Source organism: Lasioglossum baleicum, unplaced genomic scaffold (genome assembly GCF_051020765.1).
Source record: "Lasioglossum baleicum unplaced genomic scaffold, iyLasBale1 scaffold1339, whole genome shotgun sequence".
NCBI lineage: Eukaryota > Metazoa > Arthropoda > Insecta > Hymenoptera > Halictidae > Lasioglossum > Lasioglossum baleicum.
The window spans coordinates 1-22,419 of NW_027470398.1; the positions used below are offsets into that span (position 1 = coordinate 1).

Sequence of the window (22,419 nt, forward strand, 5' to 3'; positions counted from 1 at the left end):
CAGGCAAGTTTAAAAGTGGCTCATCTATCGTTACATCACCTTCGAACAAGTGTGGTACAGCATCTATGCGAAAACCGTCAATTCCCTTATCCAACCAAAACTTCATTATATCCTGTAAAAGTAAAAGGAATAGAAATAATTCGGGATTATTTGGTCTTATGTCACCGAAAAAAGCGTTATACGTAACAAACCATTATTATCCGTTAATTAGATATTTTCTCACTTTTTCTCGTCTTATTTTTCTGCGAGCCAATATCGATTTAATCATGATACCTTTGCCAACAATAAATGACAATCGGAATGGAACGAGATTCTGTTTTGCGTTATTTCCAAATTAGTTTCAGCGATATGCATGAGATAAATGGGACTGTACCTTCATTTCAGTCTGCACTTGTGAATTATTGTAGTTTAAATCTGGTTGTTCAGGATAGAATTGGTGAAAATAGTATTGTTTCCTTGCGTCGTGAAACGTCCATGCCGTACCGTTGAAAACGCTAACCCAATTGTTAGGTGGTTTACGCTGTCCGTCCTTATCAGTTATACCGTCATGCCATATATAATAATCGGCATATTTTGTTTCACTGTGCAGGCTGCTGTTGAACCACGTATGTTGATTCGAAGTGTGGTTAGGAACGAGATCTAGAATAACCTGAAAAGATTCGCACAGCATTTTCAATATTGCTCCCGTTCGTGTGAAGTGTGCGCGACTATATCACATTTGTCCCAGCGAACTTGCTGTTCATCATCTCTCCGTGCACAATCTCGTAAGTGACAAGCAAGACCAACGAAGTGACTCGTTGCCGGACAAATTAGTTTATGGCTATTCGGAGTCAAATGTAAGACTGACTAATCTCGTTCGATAGGACCATTTTCAACGCGATTTTCTTCGTGAATTTACTGCTTGATTGTCTCGGCGTTCAGCGTATGCTGATACGAGTCTCGATTCAAGGTCGTAAAATCGCGATCTGTTCCCTTGTAGCGGCATTATTTCTCGATTCAAACCCTTCGATTCGTATATACACAAGTTCTAAGCTAGACTGCTAGACAACCTTATCGACGAGTCCACTAGCAGGCCCACGTCGAATCGCATCCCTTCTATTTCTGTTCGTCCCTACCAGTACTCGACCAAAGCCGATGCACGACACACGGGATACAACCGGCGTAAACGTGAACCGTGGGAAGAGACCCCCATACCCTTGAAGCAACTTCCCGTTTCTCATAATACGCGTTCTCTTGCGCTAAATCGTAGCTTTTACCTTCACACCCAACTCGTGTGCTCTTTTCACGAGCGCTTCCAAATCGGCCAGGGTACCGAATTCTGGTTGGATGTCTCGAAAGTCCGATATATCGTATCCGAAATCTTTGTTAGGACTTTTATTAATCGGCGACAACCAGACTGCCGTTATTCCAGACTCCTTGAAATGTTCAAGCTTGCTCGTAATGCCTGTCGGGGAATTAAAAATAAATTACGATAGATTCTTAATTTTTATGTCTATAAGAGAGTTATATCGTAATAAATAATAATATTTCGATCAATGCCCCGGTCATCCCAAAATTGCGTACCAATGTTCAGTTGAAGAGACATTACGATTACCACCGCAAATACACAACGGTTCGATCACCATTTATACGAGCATATAGCATTTGATTTGTAAAAACTGGAAACGTGACATTAAGCCAAGTTGCTGCCTCAACGTCTCGAAACCGTATGAGAAACGTTATAACGGTAATAACGAGTAAGTTTTAATTGTCTGAGGACAGAAAATTGTCCAGAAAGGAAAAGAGAGCGAAAAGAGAAAGGGAAAGAAAGTAGTGAATAACGTTTTAACATATAACTCGAAACAACTGCCTAAAGTGTTATTTATTAACGTGTTCAATCTTTTCTGTTTCAGGTAAGTGATAATGCGAATCCTGTCCATATTAACCAATGTATGTGAGTATAATGATTCAGCAAAAATCTTATCGTTTCACGAGTCGGGGAAAATAGAAAGAAAAGGAAAGAAAAATAATAGTGACAAAAATAAAATACAGCGCGTTGAAGTAGATTGAAGTACAACAAAATGGAATAGCTTGGGCAGAAATGAATTTCGATCGAAATTAATAATGATTTTCACGATCTGTTGGCCATTTTATTCGATACGTAGATAATTCGAAGTAAAATCCCTCGCAATGCTGCAATTTATATTTCGTTAATTGGTAAAACTGTTTATGAGAATTCAAAGTTTACATTTGCGGTAAGAACGAAAATATGTGTAATAAAGCAACGAAGCGACGGATAGGATAAAAGTAATTGCCGCGTTAATTTGGTCATTGTTTCATTTCTAGCTAAGTGTTACTCGAGTTAATTTCCGAGTATTTTTAAATAAATAATCATCGACCTCCTGCTAATCTACCATTGCGCATACGAGGCTCTCCGTGGAATTTCACGCGTCCTTTTAATCGCTTTCAAGCATTCGAACACGACGCGTTACATCACGCACATTAAAGAAAGGAAGTAGGATGCCAGAAGTGCAATTAAATATTGCTAAACCAGGCAGACGGAACAACGGGATTCAACGATAGATGTTATTTCAGAAAATACAGAACGATCATCGCGCGGTAATCTCACGTTTGGTCGACAAAGAAACCTATTCGTAAATATCCCAAGTACGCTTATTATTTGTCCACTTACTCTCGCTCATTTTCCTTATCAGCCATATTATTTCGCTCTACAATTATAGTAACAACTATCGATAATCGCGATCGAACCTTGGACAGGTTTCAAGTTAGCGACACGCGGTGCTCACTGCCTCCAATCAATTTATGCATCTTCTTGAATATCGTTATACATTACCGAAGGAACTGTAATTGATTTCGATTCCAATCACACGAGCAGTTCCCAGGTAATTTGTCTATTTAATTCTTTGTTGCCTCGATTCAACGCGAACTACTCGCAGAACCGTCATCGATATTTATACCATCGATCTCTCTGTTCTTTTCTCTATCGTTCTTCTTCCCTCAAAAGGAACACATTCTACACCCCTCGTCTCCTAGCAGTTTCGAGCGTAATAAACTACCGTAAACCTTGCGCTGCTAGATACACAGACAGGGTTATGACGCGTAACGAAATTTTATTCCGTCCTCACGAATACCAGCTTTGTGATCGTTTCGATCACGATCCCGTCGCGTCAGTCTCTCCGCGAACATATCGCGTACACCATCGGGAACGGATCCAACGAACGGATCGCGTGTCGCGGAACGTTAACGGGCACCGGAACGATCCTAGCGTTTTCTGCCAAGTTCCTACCTGCCAAGTCACCGATCCCGTCGTTGTTCGCATCCATGAAGCTCCTTGGATAAATCTGATAGAACACCGCGTTTTTCCACCATCCCTTGTTCTTTATTTCGCCGGCGGCCAGACCGACCGCGACCACGAGTACGACCACGAGGCTGATGCTCTTCATGATTTGAGTGATGCGGCGCGGGATCATGCCGCCTCCTTATATGCTTGCTTCGACGGTAAAAAAGAACTCCGATTCGCGTGTCCTTATCATCCGAGCAGGGAAAAAGTCACGATAGATAACGCCGTATCGTCGTATTGCACCAGACGATTCAAGGAAGAGGCCTGAACCTGTATGAGGCGATTTCAAGGCTCCTCCCATTGTTCCTCTATCTCTATCCACCGACAACTCGACGAAATTGTTCAGCGTGTAGAAACGTAGCGAATTGGAAATTCTACGTGGCCATTGTTTTCGGAGCGTGCTGGAAAAGGATCTCGGGGCTTTAATCGTAGGTAGAGCCGAACGATCGCGTACGCGTTGTCGAGTCGTATTAAATATTTCACGAAACGAGCGATTCGGAGCCGAAATTCTTCCAAAGTTTACACGAGCAAAGTCCTGTCCAGTGGAAATTTGATAAAAGTTCCCGTCCTCGCTGGGAGAACAGTAGAGAAATTTCACGGGATATGATCGCGAAAACGAGTCGCCAGCTCTTCTAGGCCACGACAGACGATTCGAAGTGGCACCAAAGTTTCCTCTGTACACAACCACCAAACGAAGGAAGATATTTTCCTTGGCGTATTCTATGGAAAATGTCTGGGATTCTCGCGTTCGGTTCGCAACGATGATTGTCAGTGAACGAATACAGAGTGCGAATTGCATGCGATGCCTTTTTTCTTTTTTTTCTTTTTTTTTTTTTCGTTTAGAAATCGGGAAGTCAAATTACCTCTTGTCGGAGTTAGATTAATGCTGTTTTCCTTTTCAAGATGCAATCCAGAATGTGACAGTTTTCTTTATTTCAACTAATCGTTCGTTGCATGTTCGGTCAAATAGTTTGGGATTACCTCGATGTCCTTGATAATATCACGATAGCGATTGTGGTCAGCGAAGGATCTAGGAGACACGGCTTTTTAAATGTTCCCGCGAAAAGTAAGGGATAAAGTGCAGATAAATCATCGAATCGAACAATTATTCGAATAATTAAGATGCGAAATCTATTGTAAAGAGCGATTCGTTGTTCCGATACACTAAGATACATTTGGTACATGTTCTGAAAGCGAAAAGTATATTAAATTCATGATGTACCTGTCAGTAACGAAAACGGTACAAGTTCTGGTACATTAATGCTTTTAGGTGATCCTACGGTGAATCTTATCTTATCGTACCTTCCACCCTGAATTCGGTGGAGTAAAGCTAAGCTAATCGCGAATCATAAATATTGAAAATATAATCCGCCGTGACACGAATAACACGACAAATCATGTCTATTTATCGAAGAACGTGGCAGAGGTTCGTGAAAATTGGAAACCGTGAAAACGGTCGGGATTAGGTCCTATAGAAACTATCTGTAGCGAAAAGAGATATGTTTTTTTCTCTTTTTCGTTTGGAAGCGGCAAAATAACCGGTGATCTCATTACTCAGAATGAAATTTAGGCGAAGATCTCAAAGCGCGTGATTTCATTTTCGGCTAGTGAATTTTAACTTCCAAATAGCAAATTTTCACCGCTAGAAGGAATATACGCCAACTACAGAAGAAAATACTTGTTGCGATATCAATAATTTCGTTATTGGCAAGTTACGTGACTCTTATTCAACGTGAACATAATTATTATCATAATATCACGTAATTATTTTAATCGCACCCATTTGAATATGTTACACACTATTTATTATGATACTGATAATTACTTAACGACATCGAAACGACAAAAAAATATTTGCATACTCGCTAAGGTGAAGGAATTGGTACTTGGTGAAAGTGAAACTTATTTTATAGCGTCTCTGTTCGTTTGCAAATTCTATTTACCTGAAACTTCGATCTTATACGATAGAGTCTTCAACCTTGATAAGTAGTTGAGGTCTTAAATTAAACACGCACAGATTAAACAAGAAATCGAGTTACATCTAATTCGATTCGTCCAAAAGTGTGTTCCAAAAATAAAAGTAAATTATCGTGATCGCGATTCTTTATTTCTTCAAATGTTGAATCAATTGTCGCGGGTGTGTTCCCAGAACTCTTTGCCCACTTTAAGGAAAGATCTCGGTCTGAAAAAGTAAATTGGCTCTTGTACACTTTTCGCTCATACTATAATTTCAAAAATAATTCGAAAGTCCCAAATATTATCAAAGTTATACATTGCGGCAGCTGCTGTTTAATCTTCGAAAAAGCGAAGCGACGTGGTCGACATTAAGCAGATTATCTCGATTCGCCGTTCGGATTTAAAAGTATTTAAACAGCGTCACACAGGTGCATATACAGGTGTAAATATTTCGTAATATTGGCTCAATACGCGAGCAATTTTCCCGTATATCCGTTATCCCTCTTTCAACCTTCGAATATCCGAATTCGTCACTCGACGTCGTGTGTGCGTTCGGAATGAAGCTCGAAGAGTTAAGTTTTTGGCCGCGTGACAAGGGAAACCAGCGAGATCAGCATCATTGAAATCATCGACCGCGTAGGTATTCGCGAAAGTCGAGGAACGAAATTCGTGTAGGCCGTGAACAAGATCCAGCATGGACACATCCCGCGACGATCATAATCGGCAAGCAGATTGACGTGGCCATGTCGATGTTGGAACCGATACGCGACCGCTTCCGTTCACGCTCTTAGGCCAGTTTTACCTTCGGGCGGGGAAAAAAGAAAAAAAGGGGAAAAAAAAGAAATGAAAAAAGTGAAAGGCCGGTTAATCGAATCTGGTCCTCGATTCGTATCGCGAGTTTCGGCCAATTTGACCCGTGGCTGTCTTTTCGACGAGCCGTGTTGAAACGCTGATTCTCTGCCACGTCCACGGCTTGGAACTCGTGGGATTTTCGTTTGAAACGCTGCAGATGTTTTTGAAACGTTTGGCGTCAAAATCGATACTTTTTCCTAGCTTTGACGGATGAATGTCGACAGGTGACAGATTTCGGTGTGGCTTCCTGATGGATAATTCGAGTAAGAGCGCTACTCGTTCAATTCGGTTTGCGAGGAGGGACAGGTTGTGAAGCGCGTGGTTTTCGGGAGGATACGTACACGCCCGTGGTTGAATATCGTTACAAATTATATTTCCTTCGTAGATGCAATAATGCAAATTTTAGCGTTACGATTTAATATCGCAGTTTCTGATACTGTTACACTTTATACGTATACTCGCGTGGAAGTACGATGAACTATTTTGCGAAAGTAAGGAGAGGGCACGAAGAGAGGCGAAGGATTAAAAGTCAGAAATCTGGTATATTCTCGAAATTACTTTAATTAGTTGAACATACAACGGAATTGTATTATGACGATGCGTGAAAATCTTCTTCCGTCTCTCTGAGAAAATGGTAATAACCAGGATGGATTTATTCGTTTCCAAATTTAGCACCTGGTGTGATCAAGATCGCCAGCCCCAAGGCGGGAATCCGTACATGCTGGATGTCGGTGATTATGTCCCTGTGTTTCCAACAAACGAAGATGTCTGACATTAATCGGAAGGCATTTGCAAAGTGGATTTTCATTCTCAGGTTTAAGCAACTTTGGTCGACGTTGGATTTTAAGATTCATAGCGCACACGCGTAACCGATATGCGACGATCGACGAAAGGAAGCGACATGGTTTGCGAGGAAAGCTTCTCACGGAGACTCGATGAACGGAAACTTTGTCGAGCTTAATGTAGAACAACGGAAACGGGACGGGAACAAAAGTTTTCTAACGAGAATCGGAATACATGCAGCTTCGTCTGAAAATTCCTATCATTTTCCCTCGCTTCCTTTCCCCTCTTTAAATCGAAGCAAGAAGCTTACGCGATACGCGACACGAGTGCATAGATTTATCATCGCGTCGACGCGAGTTAGGTAAACAATGGAGAGAAAAAAACGTATACACTCACCCGGAAAGTAAAGCAGAGCCAGCAGTGACGTAATACACATTCAATTGGCGCGATACGTTATCGAACGCCGATAAGTTCACCGTTTCTTCTGCGTTCGCGAAGTTTGTTACTGCGTAAACAGACCCATGGCCCTCGGTTTCCCTGAAGAATGTAAGTTCGTTGCTTGTTACGAAGCAGCTTCACAGATAAAAGAACGCTCAACGACGATCGATCGTATCGATGCGTTTTTTACGATACCGATAAACCAATTGTAACGCTTAATCGCTACGGGACTGATCGTCGTTTGACCGCAATGTTCGTGATCAACCGGCAGTCACGTTAAGCGTCGGCGCCATTTTGTCGCGTATTGCGCCGACGCCATTTTACCTGGCAAAGGCGAAAACGTTCTCATTCAGCAGCTTCGTAATTAAGCTGGCCCGTTTAAAATACGGCGACTTCTTCAACGCCGAGACTTTCTTGTAGAAGTTGTAGTACGAGTTCTTGTCCTTCTTCTCGGCGGCCAGATTAACGATCCTGTAATTATCGTTGACTGGGAGCCAAGTTTTGGGGTTCGTGGAGAAACCTGCGAATCGTGATCGTTCGTTATGGTTTCGCCAGTGTCGTTTCAATCGCGATGGTAAATGTTTCAGAGGCCAGTTTACTAATTATACTTTCGCTAGAGAGGTGATATCGTATCGGTAGAAATACACAAACGCGTAATATGGAGGAGTTATCGCAACAACGATAACGTGTCAAGTTCATTTTTGTTCAAGATGGATTCGATACGACAAACATTCCTTCGCATTATTTTTCCCTATTACGAAGGAACTCTTAAGATAGCTATTTATCGGTGTCGTTGCGATTTATATAAATCGCGTTAACGAATTACCACGATTTATTGTTATACGTAATCCTAGTCACGTGTCTGCTACGCGACCATCAAAATATTCCGTGTGTTCACGGTTGAGTAATACTAATCTTCGTTCAACAAAGTAGAAATATATAAAAATCGTTATCTCCCATGACATGATTATTATCTAAAGAATCGAGATCATTCCTATGGTGTAAAAATAAGGATATTTGTCAAACCGTGTCAGCGAAAAACTGTTTTCCTTCGAGGATTTATGCCTCGAGGAACTCGTTTCGGCGATTAACCGAAAAAGCGTTTCCTTCGGTCAAAAGTCGAAAACTCACCGGCGGAAGTGGTATCGTCCCATTGGAACGGTGACCTTTCGGGATCCCTGGAGTACGCTTCGTAACCCTCTTTACCGGCATTACACCCTTGCGGGTCTTGCGTGTCTTCCCACGAGAGCCAAGTGTTCTCCATACCGATCTCGTCTCCGTTATATGTCACGCCGACACCTGGTAGCAAAAGCGTCATCATGGTGATGGCACGGGCTCGTTCTTGACCGAATCTCGTCGCCAGCCTCGGTTGGTCGTGGTTCCCGGCCTGTGAAATGTCAGATGCTTCATCGACTTTCGTCGTCTTTCAACAAATTCTTTGACAGCATTGACAAAGCAGAGGTAGCAAAAGAGGGTCACGCGAAAAACGTTAAATCTCGAGTTAATCGAACCTGTTTACAGCGAGCACTAAATCCGGAAACGGCAGTCCCGAAATAATACGAGTTATTCTTGAATCTATTTGCATTTGTTTTCAAAATAAAATGTTCTCTCTTGGTTGATGGCTTTATGGTTTTACATACGTTTTATTCATTGCGTCGTTATTTTTCTTCTTTTTTCTCTGTTTTTCGTTTATTTAATTTACCAACGCTGCAGCGTTCCTAGTTTAGATATACGCCGCGTCTGCTTTTCTAGCTGTTATAGGTTGCAGCGTTTAAATAAACGTAGTTAGTTATGGAAACCGAGCTCGATAATCCATAAATCCTTCGTGATATGATTAACGACCAATTCATTCGTTTAACAACCGTTCGCCGAAAGAAATCGCCGTGATACGTGTCGTCTATGCTGAATCGCGTGTAATATTATGAAAATGATGTATACGAAGGGGGAAACAGAAAAAGGGATATAATCAGATTGTTGCAGAATGAAGATATCCGTTACAAAGGAAACGCCTACAAAGAGATACATTTCTCTCATAAATTATCGCAGAATACATATTTCCATGAATAATTCATTTCCCAGGTTGCGCCTACATGTTACGAAACACCCTGCAGACTAAATGTCAACGAGTCAGTTTTGCATGAAATATTTGTTTCTTAATTTAGTTTACCATTTAAACGATGGAATTCTTAATTCGAACGAAGCTTTATCGTCGTTAATATCACGAGGATCTGGCTCTGAGCCCGATACCGTCGCATCGTGTTTTCTCCAGCCAAACTGTCCTATTAGTAATCGACGTAATTAACTGTCACTCGTGCGTGTAACACTGATACCACTTAAACTACGCTGCCGTTAACCAGGCTCGAATTTGATGGAGCCTTCGATTCGTTGGATAGGTGGTAGTAACTCTATTATCAGAGATACGAACGGAGAATTTCGCGCTTTTTCTCGCGAATTTCTTCTCCCTTTTTCTCTGAAAACGTTTTTTCGCATTGTTGGCTTTCCTCGACACGGAAATATCGGTTTTCCGGCTTGAAATTTCACGATCGAACGCCCGATGCACACGCAGGCTCGATGAACCCCGATGCGTCCGTGGAATTCGAAGAACGCCAGAGGGAAAAGGCTCGTTTTGCTCCCTTGCAGGCATTTTTCAAGCTCGTTCACGCGTAACCGCCGTCGTTCAATGGCAGAGCCTCGAATTCGAAACAGCCAGGACCATCCAGCCGTTTTTCCGAACGAGCGAGCTCAACCGATTTCGCGAGACGAGCGTTTACCTTCGAGGGTAATTCGATTTTCCTACGACCTACCGACGCGTCGCCGAACTTTCTCGTGCTGGCAAATGCGTGGATGCTAGAACGGAGGAGGATTTACCCGTGGAAAGTTTAGAGTTCCCCGAGGTGGCTCGAAGGAACCGATAACCGCGTTCGAAAGTGTCGAAATGCGAATTTCCGTGGTGTTCCGGTTTATAGCGTTATCACGTTGGCAGAAGATTCGTAAAATCGATGAAATTACGCGACTCGTAAGATAATTGAAACAAAGAAGAAACGATTAAACGATAAAAGGGACTATCTCGAATCTAACTCTCCTTGGATCGTCTTGACATCTCGGAACTTTGTCGATTGCTAACGTATCGAGGAGTCCACGTGTGCCATTCCCGGGTCAACGAATTTTCAATTCGTAGCATCGTGAAATCGCGGTACCGGTTTAAGACCGATCGAACGCCTGGGAATATCGATAGTCTCTGTTTCAAGACGCGGGATACTCGAAAGTCCGACTTCCGAGTTTCTCGATGCTTCGTTGAAATTTTTGGAAACACACGAAAATGTCTTACCACCCAATTAGGAATTGTATTAGCCGGCATATTTGACATCCACGAGTCGACCGTTTTCTTCAACTCCGACGCTGTCGAACTCCCGTTCACGTCCACGATCATCCCAAAGTTGAAGGGAAAATGCGCCCCGTACTCGTAATACTTCATCGTCATCGACATGTTGGTGTAGGCCTCGATCATTATAAACTTTGGCTGCTCAAACTCGTCCAAGACCTGTCTCCAGCCAAGGATTTGCTTGTAAGTACCTGGTTGGTCCTGGGTGTATATCTTCTTGGTGTACTCGAATTTATTAGCGTCGTCGGTGTTGCCGGTTAGAGGCTCGTCCAAGAATCGATCGTCCTCGAAAAGGAAAGGTATGGCATCCATTCTAAACCCATCGATACCTTTCTTCAGCCAGAATCTCAGAACGTTCTGTAACACATTAACAAGCATGGAGCATGAGCGACGTCGAGGATTTTAAAAATTGGGTATAAAAAACGAAACTGCTTAAAATAAACTCATAAACGCGAAAAATCGTATTCCATGTGTGAGAAAATTTCGATTTCCTGGAATATCATTAGTATGCTAAATTACCGTCTAAATTCCTCTCTTAATTTCACTTACTTGGTACAATTTTAGTACAATTTTAGTACAATTTTAATACAATTTTAGATTTTAATTGTACCATTAATAAGCATACTTTCCGCGAAGAACAGGTACAATTGGAACCTTTTCTTGCAACTATGAATCGGCGCTATGATTAAATGTAACACGCAAGCGACTAACGCAAGTAACACGTAGTGCACGCGATACGTGATCGTACGTGAAAATCACAGGAATATCGGAGAACGCCGCGAAACCGACATCGTCAGTTTCGTTCTTGGTGATTTTTTTCGAAGATGAAATTTTTTACGAGACGAAGGTCCGTTCGGCCGATGATTAAATTAACGACTCGCGTACTCTCGGGCACCATACAGTCCGTCGAATTGTTTCAGTGAAACGATTACGTTCAGCTACAGAAAAAGATGAAACGAGACTTACGCAGAAGCGAAACACGTACCGAACGAACATTTCTTACCGATCGAAAGTGATCTCGGAGAAACAAGACGATGATTACTTCACCGAAACGTCTCGTGGAAATAAATCTCCTTTAAGAAATCGATTATACCTCACTGCGAAATTATACGCGAATAAAAATTCCACGAATAATCGATCTTTTCGATCCCACGGCATTATTATTTCCATATATTACGAACAATAGTCCAAAGCTATTATTGCATTTGCACCTAAGAAAGGAACAATTCCGAAAAAATTTTCACGTCTTCTTGCGCGTAAATCCAGTTCGTAGATTTCCTATATCTCCGATTTATTTATTTTCGTCTTTCCTTCTTTTCTGTACGGAGTAAGTGGAAAAGAATAATCAACTTTGATCCCGTTCCTTATAATGTATTCGTGTTGTAGTAATAGCTACAATTTAACCAATTTCACCTCGATGACGGAGTCGCGCTTCCTGCCACGTTAGATTTCTGTTCGCGTCATTTATCACGGTCCGTTTCAATTAAGACTGATCTAATGACCTACAGTCTTTATTTGCGTTCGTTGCAACGCGATTTAAACAATGGTGCACGCGACCATGCGTTCTGTGCGATTCCCACGAACCGTAACGATGCGTTCCTGATTTAGACAACTATTACCGAATTCGAATCTTTGCACGCCATATTACGTTTCGCTGCGTGCCGGTATATCTCCTCCATTACACACGAATAGTTTCTATACAGCCGGTAGAGATGTCGGGTTCATTGGGTTTCTGTACAGAAATGTCAATATCGTGCTAGTGAGTTCTACAGGTAATCGTAGGTGAAAGATGGCACAGCAACGTACGTCCGACTAGTATCAATCAGCGAGCCTCGATATGTTTCGAGATTTCGTCGATGAAATTGAACATGCTCGTTCCTTGATTGCTGTTTATCGAAGATAGTGTTGCGTATTTCGGTTCACTGCGTCGTTAGGATTCTATTTAACTCTCGGAGCCATTTCCGGTTAAATATTTTCTCTCAATGGTGAAGGTGGAAGAATCGAGCTTTCCTACTTAACTTGTCGAGCGTGAATTAAACGAATATTTAAGTCGCAACCTTGAAATATAATTTCTACGCTCGTACGAAAATTTAATCGATTCTCGGAAAATTTTTAATCCTAAATTCCTCTTCCTCGACACAAACCCGTTAGACTTTAGTCGCGTTAGACGTCTCAAGAGTATTTCGCATATCTTTGATTGAGCCACGCCGACTTTATCTTTTCTCGTTTGCCGAAATTCCTCTATCTCGCGTATATTTACTCATAATTCCGCTCGCGGGTAACGCAGCTTTAGTCTTGAAATCTCGACCGCTCTCCGTTGGATTTAACCGGCCGTGTTTTTCCGATGTCCGTCGAATTTTATCGGATCACGTATTCCCGGCTATTAAAATTCAAATTTACCGCGAAAATCCGGAAAAAATCACCAGGTCACCGCTGGTATTGCGAATGGATTTGGGTCGCTCGAGAATTTCACGGCAGGTTTAAATATTTCACACCGCTGGATATTCCAACTTCTCACGCACAGAAGCAGAGAACGCAGAGGCGAGAGACGTCCAGACACACTTTTGAAAACCGCTTTAACGCGGTGCGTTTCCGTCTTGGTTCACTTTCGCGAGTTAATGCCCCACGAGTGAATTCATTTTTATCGCGGCGTTGACGTTCTATAACTGAATTTTTATTTGCACGGCAAATTTTCGCTGAGATTTGAGAAACGAATAAACGGACAGAATAATTGCCTCGCGGTAATACAACGATACAACGATAGGATAAAATAGTATAATAACGGGTGTGAGAAATAACAATGCTGAAATAACGAGTTGCCCGTTTTATTCCCATTCAAATGAAATATTTCTCGTGTTTTCCTTTTGGCGATAAAATGTCCGACAACTTTGCGAAAGTCGCGTATTAACGAATAACATTTTATTAGAGTATGAAAAATATTCGAACATTGGCGAAGCGTAAAAGAAATTTGCACGCCGAGATGTGGCATGGCGAAGCACAGTTCAATATCAACGATGACTCGCAATCCTCGGAAAATCACTCAATGAATCGGAACATAAAAATGGATGAAAGTCACGTTGAGCCAACAAGTAGCTATAGTTCTCGTCGTTTGTTTCGTTCTAACGCTCTGTCATCGAGTGGTCGTGCGTCGGCAAGCCGGCAACCTCGACAGAAATGATCGCATCTTCGACATCGTCTGCTGGAAAAAAGTGAAACCGTAGCGAGTAATGGCTGTCTGTTGAACCGTGGCTTGGTCGTTGATTTATTACGACGCTAATTGTTGGCTCTCCGGTTAATGACGACGTCCGACGAGATTGATCATTGTCGATGATTTATCAGCCGTTCGAAAAGCAGAAGAAATAAAGGAGGATGGGAAAAAAATGGAGAGGAAGAAACAAGACGGGAATAAAAGAGCAAAAATCTGCGAGAATAAATTTGTTTCTCGAGGGAAAGCCAGTCGTGTTAGGTGGCCATAATTTTCACACCTGACACGCAAAGTATCGTTCGAAGGGAATGAACAGGACCCGTGTTCATTGTATACAAACGGGATTTATTTCCGGCCTGGCAATAATCCAACGTGATCCGTAATCTCTGTGAACGTAAGGGTAACGCGATGAAAAGAAAATCCTGTATCGGGGTTCCTATGACGTATATTTAGTTGTTTACGAGCAAACATGTACAGATTTATATTACATATTATTTAGGCGTGACGCGTATCCTTTTTATTTCTCGCAACTTATTTCTCCGATTCGTGACACATCACGCGTACGTTTTATTTATTCTTCCGAAACGGAACGTCGTAGATCGAAGAAAAGACGATAATTTTGTTGTGGAAAATTCCAAAACTGTCAATCACGTCGGATTAGAGAAACGAAGACGCGGCAGAATAACACTTTGCGATGTCGCGAGCGGTGATTTCAGCAAATTAACTCGTCCGATAATAAGGAGCATCGATAGGACAGATAAAAAGATACCTCCTATCACTGCGACTACTGGCTTTACACTTAAATCTGTTAAGATTACTCCAAGTAGCGAGATAACTAGATCGGTTGATAACGTGGCCGTCGTTTCACCTAGGAAATTTAATCAGTTTCGGACACGGGTTTAAACGAAGTTATACGTAATGGGTACGCCTGCTCTCATCGACATAACTCGTCGACGATGCGGTTTGGTACAATTGTCTGTCTCCGCCTAATTTCGACAGGGGAAACTTTGAGGCGAAATTGGCATTTCATTGCTGACAATGAGACCGCGGCTAATTTCACCCCGAGGAACATTCTTTGTGTGGAAATTATGCCTATGCGAAATCGTTTAGAGAACTCACGCGAGCAAAAATGATCGCGTAATCTACGAATATTGAAGAATACAATGAGAAATGTTTTAAATATCTGAAATGTTTGCGTAAATATCTACGAGTAGTAGGAGAAATATTCCTTTCACGAAATAAGAAAGATTCGACGTCGTAGTATTTAGATATTATTTATCTGTGGCAAAATCGAAAGTAGAAACGGGAATTTCGGTCTTGCGATGTAGTGTTGGAACAATGATGAAAGAAAACATAGTTACACGCAATGCGAATCGAAGAATTCGGTTCGTCTCGATTTCACGACAAAATTGTGGTTAATGGTTAATTGTTCGCCTGCAATTTTGAAATGTCGAGTATATATTACAGTCACGATATATATGTTATATCTATAATAGATATCGAGAAATCCAGGTATTGACATTCGATAAACCTCATACCTTCAAGGAGGAAATTCTATCTTGAGTACAATAAATTACAATCGTCGTAAAAATATCTTTAGCAAACACATGGATAAAGCTGCGATTTCGTAATTCGGTGAAATATTGGAATAGAAATTCGTATTTGATGCGACAAGGGACGAAATCATTTTCTAGCACGCGTTAATTAAAATCTGTACGCTACAGTCGACCGTTCCATTCAGAAATCTTACAGTCTGTGTGTAGGTCTCGGATCGAGACCGCGAGGCTTGCTTATTAGAGACAAAAGGATTTGCGAACGATTCGAGTTTGCGTAGAGATACGTGTAGCCATCTATTTTTCGCAATTCGATATGAACCGGGACACGAACTAGTTTCCTAGATATTTACAACCAACTACGAGGGACGTAGGTTTCATTTACGACTATTTGATACTTTCGCAAAGATACTCACCTTCATCTCTCGCACTACGTCCCAGCTACGGTAGTTCAGATCCGGTTGTTCCGGTGCGAATTGGTGAAGATAATACGCCTGCCGCTTCTCGCTCCAAGTCCATGCTGATCCACCAAACACGCTCACCTGTACACAAATACTTGTTCGTGAATTTGCAAAGTGTATGGGATACGAAGAAAGTTTCGCAAATTTTTCAAATCACTTTTTAATCGAACTAAATTAACTGGACTTCTAATAACGGCAATTAATAATAATCAGCCATAAAATGCGTGTCTTTTCGATACGTGAGATTGAATTTGAAACGAGGATACACCTGGTAGACATTTGAATAACGATTCGAAAGTGACACTATGATCTAAGTCATGAAAACTTATCACTTGGCAAGTCGAGGAAGGTTGGTTTTCGGTTTCGCGCGATACAGCTTCAATAATATAAATTAAAATAATATAAATCAGTATAAGAGAAATACGTATTAAAATGATAGGCGAGTTGTTCGAAAATGCGTGAACAGTCGCAGTGTCGTAGTTTTGTTCTCAATTCCAAGTATGTACGTTGACGGACGAAATGGAAACGTAAAGTTCGAACGTAAATGCATTATTCGCGTGATGGAAATATTCGGAAAATTTGGTCGAATCATAGCAACGAAACAGAAAATTCAGAACAGAAAAAAGTCTAAAAATATTTAAAACTATTCTATCCGGTTTCATCGTTGTATCCCACTTGTAGAAATTCTGCAAGAGACATCTCTGTTCTCAAGAAACACTTAATAAGTCGTCCCGCAGATTTGGAAAATCATGTGCCATATTTTCACCTTTTACTTTCCCGTTATTCTTTCGTGTTTATATTCGCTACTTTTTCGATTGCTCACAAGGTGTAGGATTGACTCGCGAGAAAACTGAAAGCAACCATCCTATTACAGGTCGTGACGAAGTTCCTCGCGCTACAGAGTAAAGTTGTAACGTTTCGGCTTCTACCAAGAAACCGAAGAGCAGGGTCGATCGCAAACTTTTATCGAGCTCCTCGCCAATCGAACCTGATAGAATCTTCGAAATCGCTGAAACCTGTCGATCTAGAGGCATTCCGTTATCTTCTGGTCCACCTCGATCGTCGATTTTTCTAATACCGATCTGATACATCGAGTTATAATACGACGAGTGACAATCCGAAACTCTCTTCTCGAAATAAAATCTTTGAAAGTCGGCTCATCATTTATTTCCCTACATCGCAGGCTGTAGAATTCTTCAATTTTAATATCGATATCGGTACAAGACTTTCATTTTAACAGGTAACAAATTCGGTACGCAGAAGAAATATGTAACAATTGTTCGGATAAAGTTAATTAGTGAAGTAAGTTAAACGAGTAATTTCTTTGACGAATCTGCAACGAAACCGTGTCTACCTTTAAACGAATCTAACGAAATTATACAAATACTTGTACATGTAACAAACCCAAAACAAAATTCGGAGATCCTACTTCTAAATTGTTCGATACCGGTGTATGCTCGCATATGAGTTTGGCTCTGTCTCACACGCGATTCTTTAGACTTCTCATCGAAATTAGATTTCATTTCGAAGCAAAACGATGCTTCGATGTGTACAATTACTGCGCGTCGTGATTTTTTTTATTCGATCTTAATTATGATACTCACCCAATTATTCGGCGGGTGACGCACGCCATTTTCCAATCGTCCAGGCTTCCACGTGTAATAGTTCGTATAAGGTTGAATCGATTCTTCGCTCTTCTGAAACCATTCGTGCTTATTCGATGAATGATTCGGAACGAAGTCTAGGATAACCTTCAGTCCCTTCTCGTGTGCCGTCTTCAACAAGTGCTCCAAGTCCGACAAGGTGCCGAATATAGGATTAATTTCGACGAAGTTTGAAATATCGTAGCCGAAATCGACCATGGGGCTTGGATAAATCGGGGATATCCAGAACGCATCGATGTTCGACTCGACCAAATGATCCAACTTGCTCGTGATACCTGCGGTCAAAGAAGAATTCGAAATCGATTACGAAATACATTTCTTTTAAGGTAAAAAAAAATTTCGTTCAATTCGAGTAATAATTACCGGCTGGACGAAATGGTTAATTTTATCTGAACTTCGCGCTAATTTTTCTCTTATTTTCATTCGGAATATCTGTAATTCCTCGCAGAGAATCGGTAATGGTGAATGCGAAAATTCAGAATACAGAGGTGTAAATTAATTTTTACGAATTCATGATGAATCGTTTTGTCTCTAATTCGATGATCTTATACAGATTGGAATTACTTCGTACGTCGTACTCGGAAAGGTCAGTCTTGGAGTTGCTATTTAAGCGGAATTTCCTAATAACTCGACGACGCTGATTTTGAGAAATAAGGAAATGTTAATGAGGATACTTATTAATATCTCGGGTATTACTGATTTCTTTACATGTCCAAGGCAACATCTACCATGCTTTTACGATCTTTCCCTCTTGATTCTCCGTTTCCAGCAAACTTTTCATTCTTCCACTACGCAAACATATATCCTTTTAGTCCCGTCATCTGACAGTTGCTAGTTATCGTTGTACTTTATTCTGCTTCAGAAATATTCATCCTGGGAAACTAACAGAGGAGAAAATATTTCGTTTCCCTCTTTGGAGCAATCGTACAATTTATTCGCAATTTAAAATCTCCGCTCTTTTACTAAGAAATTATGAAAAATGTTTGCCAGCGTTAACTTGCATCGAGACCCATTTAATATCCATGAAATTCTGACATAGGGAAAGATTTGGTCGTTATAAAAAGACGTCACTGACACGTTGATTTTACTTTACACGAATCCCTGGTGTAAGAAGATAAAGACACGATGCATACTAAAAACAAGCTGTGTTAACTTTATTTTCTTACACGCGTTTCCTCTCGAATCTAGACGTATAATAATGAAAAACAAAATTTCTTAAAAGTTCAAAGAAGTACTAGGTTTGTTCCTAACGGGATTATTAAGAAAAAGTGGAAAAAAGAAAGGAAAGAGAGGAGAAATTATTCGTTAAATTCCATGTAATATGTGGCCTTCGAATTATTTTCCAATTCCACCGTCCGTATCGAGTCACGGGGCTGTAAATCTTGTTTCGTAATGACTGGAGCTCTGGCGGAAAAGCTGAAAGTCTCTTCCGGAACACGTCGCTTTAAAGCCGCGTCAAAGCGGCCGGAAGAGGCGAACGCAACGGGCGTTTCGTTAAAATTTATTTTCACGTTTAAGCGACATTAACTTCTTCCGTCGTGCCGTACGCGGCCGGTTGTCCCTCGCTTTGCTCTGCTTCTTCTCGATTAACGCCGCCATGCTTAGGTCTCCCTGTTAATTACATCCGCACCGTGTTCGTCCGTGCCACCGTTCTTGCGTAATCGTCCGAACAGATAGAAAAAGACGCGGAAAGGAGAAACAGTTGTGATCCCGTTTACGAACCATGACCTTACACGATTCCACCGTTTCGAGAATGTTTCCAGACTAATTACACGGACGGGTTTTTTTCCAGCAGTAGAACAAATGACCAATGTCGCGGTAAGGTGATGAAATGGGGGAAAGGAGTCATTAAAACCGACATTGGTTGAAAATTAGTGTAAATTCGACGTTACCTAGATTCTGATTTAACTAGATTCGAAATTCGTATTTCACACAGAGGATCGATGTATTATGAAAAATTATTTTGCAATAATACTCCGAATTAACGAGCAATCGATTACTTGAAATGAATTTCGACGAGTTTTACCCCGGCGAGTTAGTTATGATGTTGAAAAATGAATTTATAAATTATAGGTATACTAGATGCAAAGTAACGCAGAGATAAAGCGCGTCTAATTATCTCTAGTTAAAGACTATTAAAAAGGGGAACGAACCTTTGAGATCACCAATGCCATCTCCGTCGCTGTCCTTGAAGCTTCTAGGGTAGATCTGGTAGAGCGAGAAGTCCACAATGTTCTCGGACAAGTTTTTACTGGCCGGTTCCCATGCGGCGACCAGGGACAACGACATTAAGCAAAACACTACTGCCACCCTCATGTTCACTGAATACACAAAATGCACCGGTGAATATGAAATTAGTCGGCTAATTAGTCGCGTGACTTGGGGCTTGGCGCACCCCGTGCACAACGTCGCAACCACGTAGCTCGATATTCGCCGTTCGATACCTCTCTGTTCCCGTTGTTTACGCGACAGCCTCGCCGAATTATGAATTTTAAAGTCGCGGACCGAACCCCGGGCAACGATTCACGGGTCAAATCAGACCTAGTGAATTACAGCTTCGATTATTTCCCAGGACCACACTTGGACCGTTCAACGCAGCATTACGTTGCCTCGTGGCATATCGTAATTATCTCGCGACGGTCAAGTTCTCACGGATTATTTCGTCAACGTGGCAACATCGACTACGATGAAATCGAACGACTCCTTCTCTTTTATAGCAGCCTTATGTAACGAGCAGCTGTCTAGAGTTCCAATGGCTGGCGACCACGCATTGGTCGATCGATCGTCCGTGTTAAATTTTATCAAAACGTGTGTTCGACTCTGTTTTTCGTAGGGAACCCGCGTTATTATCGAGCCTGTCTTTGATACAATCGACGCGTCCAAAAGCTGCCGTTCACTTTGAACTGATTGCGAGCCTCGCGTGATAAAAATTTAAGGTAGTCCAGTTTTCGTGCTGCAACGGGAATATCGTTGCACGTATACGTTCATGTTAGATCGCTTTTTCCACTTTCGATTCATCGTCGAGGTCTCTCTACCTACAAAGAGTATCGCGAGGTTCCTCTCATCTTCGCATTATTTCTGTAAAATGTTTTACGAATGTTCGTATAATACTGCTTTGTGGAATCTTATTTCTAACAGAGTTATCCTCCAGGAGACCACCTTCTTGTCTTGCAGGTAAAAGGCATTCGAGTCGCCGCTTTGTACTACGAGAGTACATGCTAATTTGGGAAAACGTAGCTCTTCGGCTACGAGCATATTGTCCTTTTTCTTAATGTTACATTTAACAAACTCGTTACGTCAAGCGTGTATATAAAAATTAAAGTACGGCAAGTATGTACCTTCGAGCACGAAGATGCCGTTTCGCGATGTAAATTCGTATCGTTATCTAACAAAGTGAATTTTTACAGCTTCGAAAGAAGCGAGAGGAACGGCAGAACAGTATTTTCTCGTCGACGAGAATATCGTATCGAATGAACGGAAAAATTCTCCTTCCATATTTCCTCTGTCCTCGAAATCGAACTTCCGCAATGACAGACGGATTTAACTCCGTGGCTTATCCGGCTGGTTCGAAATTGAACGGAATTAATTTGTGGTCTAACACCCTTCGCGTTACCGATTCCTGTCTGGATAACCGAGCGAAATACGCAAATTATGCGGACAAGCGAGTCATATGCACCCTCGTTCATAAGTCTTCGTGGATTTAAACGCCTGATAGTTATAAAATAACGATTAAATATCCGATGAGCTCGCAAATTCGAATTGACGCTTAATAAACTGCGCCCCATCATAAAGAAGATTAAATTCTACTGTACTTTTGGCAGATCTTTAAACAAAATTACCGACAACGTTATATTTATTTGTTTATATTTATCGCGTCGAGTATACATAGAAATGGCCACTACGATATCGCGTCAAAATGGCGGAATCGATCGATTAACGTCCATTGCTGCTTGTCGGGAGATCGCAGGAATAAATTAGATTATCTACAGACTCGCGAGACAGTAGAACGCATCAATTCATAGAATGCACGGGCAAATGGGATACACGCGCGTGCATATACTATTCTTATCGTGGTGGTTCGAAATTCTGGAATATCGCGACTTTTTTACGGTGTTAATAACGAGTGCCGATTCGAAATATAAATTGCAGAAGATCGAAAAATCCTATGATCAGTCGTTGAACTTAGCTGAAAAGTTGCTCTAAGGTAATCGATATTTTTATTCCTTCCGTCTCCTTCAGCATTTTATAATTGTTCGTTTCCCAGTTCGATGTTTGTTTCCCTAAAGCTTTGTTTTATGAAAGAAACGAAGGAGGATTGAAGGAGTAAAGAGAGAGATTAATTTCGTAAACGGTTTATCTTGTACAAAGGAAATCTACGTTTCTCGCGATTCTTCGTAACGATTATATTAAGCGTACTCGATCTGATAATATTCTGTTTACAAGTTTTCAATGGTAGTTTAAGATAGTATCGCAAAGATAGCAAATTATGAAAGAGAGCGTTGAATTCCTGAAATACTATACCTAAATTGTATTAATGATTGTGAAGAGAGGGATTTCGAAATATTGTTACGATGTTGCAAAAGGCGTATTTCAGTAAATAAATTTCGCTTTTATTTTCAACGTGAGATCGATAGCGAGGAAAGAAGCGAATACGATGTTTTAATTGCAAATTTAATTACCTGTCTAATCCTTGGATATCTTTTGTATCAGTTACGCTAATTCTACCGTTTCGATTGCAATTGATATCTCGTTGAAGCGCAAAAAGATATGGCGTTTATTCTTGCC

The 22,419-nt window shown here is 41.2% G+C and overlaps 2 protein-coding genes across 2 annotated transcripts; both read right to left on the reverse strand.

Moving 5' to 3' along the window:
- Window positions 1-4: 4 nt before the first annotated feature.
- Window positions 5-3,443, reverse strand: LOC143220635 (maltase 1-like; the record flags this gene model as incomplete). Its single annotated transcript, XM_076446252.1, has 4 exons — window positions 3,287-3,443; window positions 1,257-1,444; window positions 374-649; window positions 5-112 (listed from the first exon to the last, which is right to left on the reverse strand). Coding segments are annotated over exons 1-4 (729 nt in total), but the record flags the coding sequence as incomplete, so codon positions are not given.
- A 3,357-nt stretch (window positions 3,444-6,800) lies between these two features.
- On the reverse strand, window positions 6,801-19,950 carry LOC143220633 (alpha-glucosidase-like). Its single transcript, XM_076446250.1, has 8 exons — window positions 19,788-19,950; window positions 17,575-17,909; window positions 15,926-16,051; window positions 10,698-11,108; window positions 8,501-8,756; window positions 7,694-7,889; window positions 7,328-7,468; window positions 6,801-6,891 (listed from the first exon to the last, which is right to left on the reverse strand). Exons 1-8 carry the CDS (start codon window positions 19,948-19,950, stop codon window positions 6,801-6,803), a joined length of 1,719 nt encoding a protein of 572 aa, XP_076302365.1.
- Window positions 19,951-22,419: the final 2,469 nt, after the last annotated feature.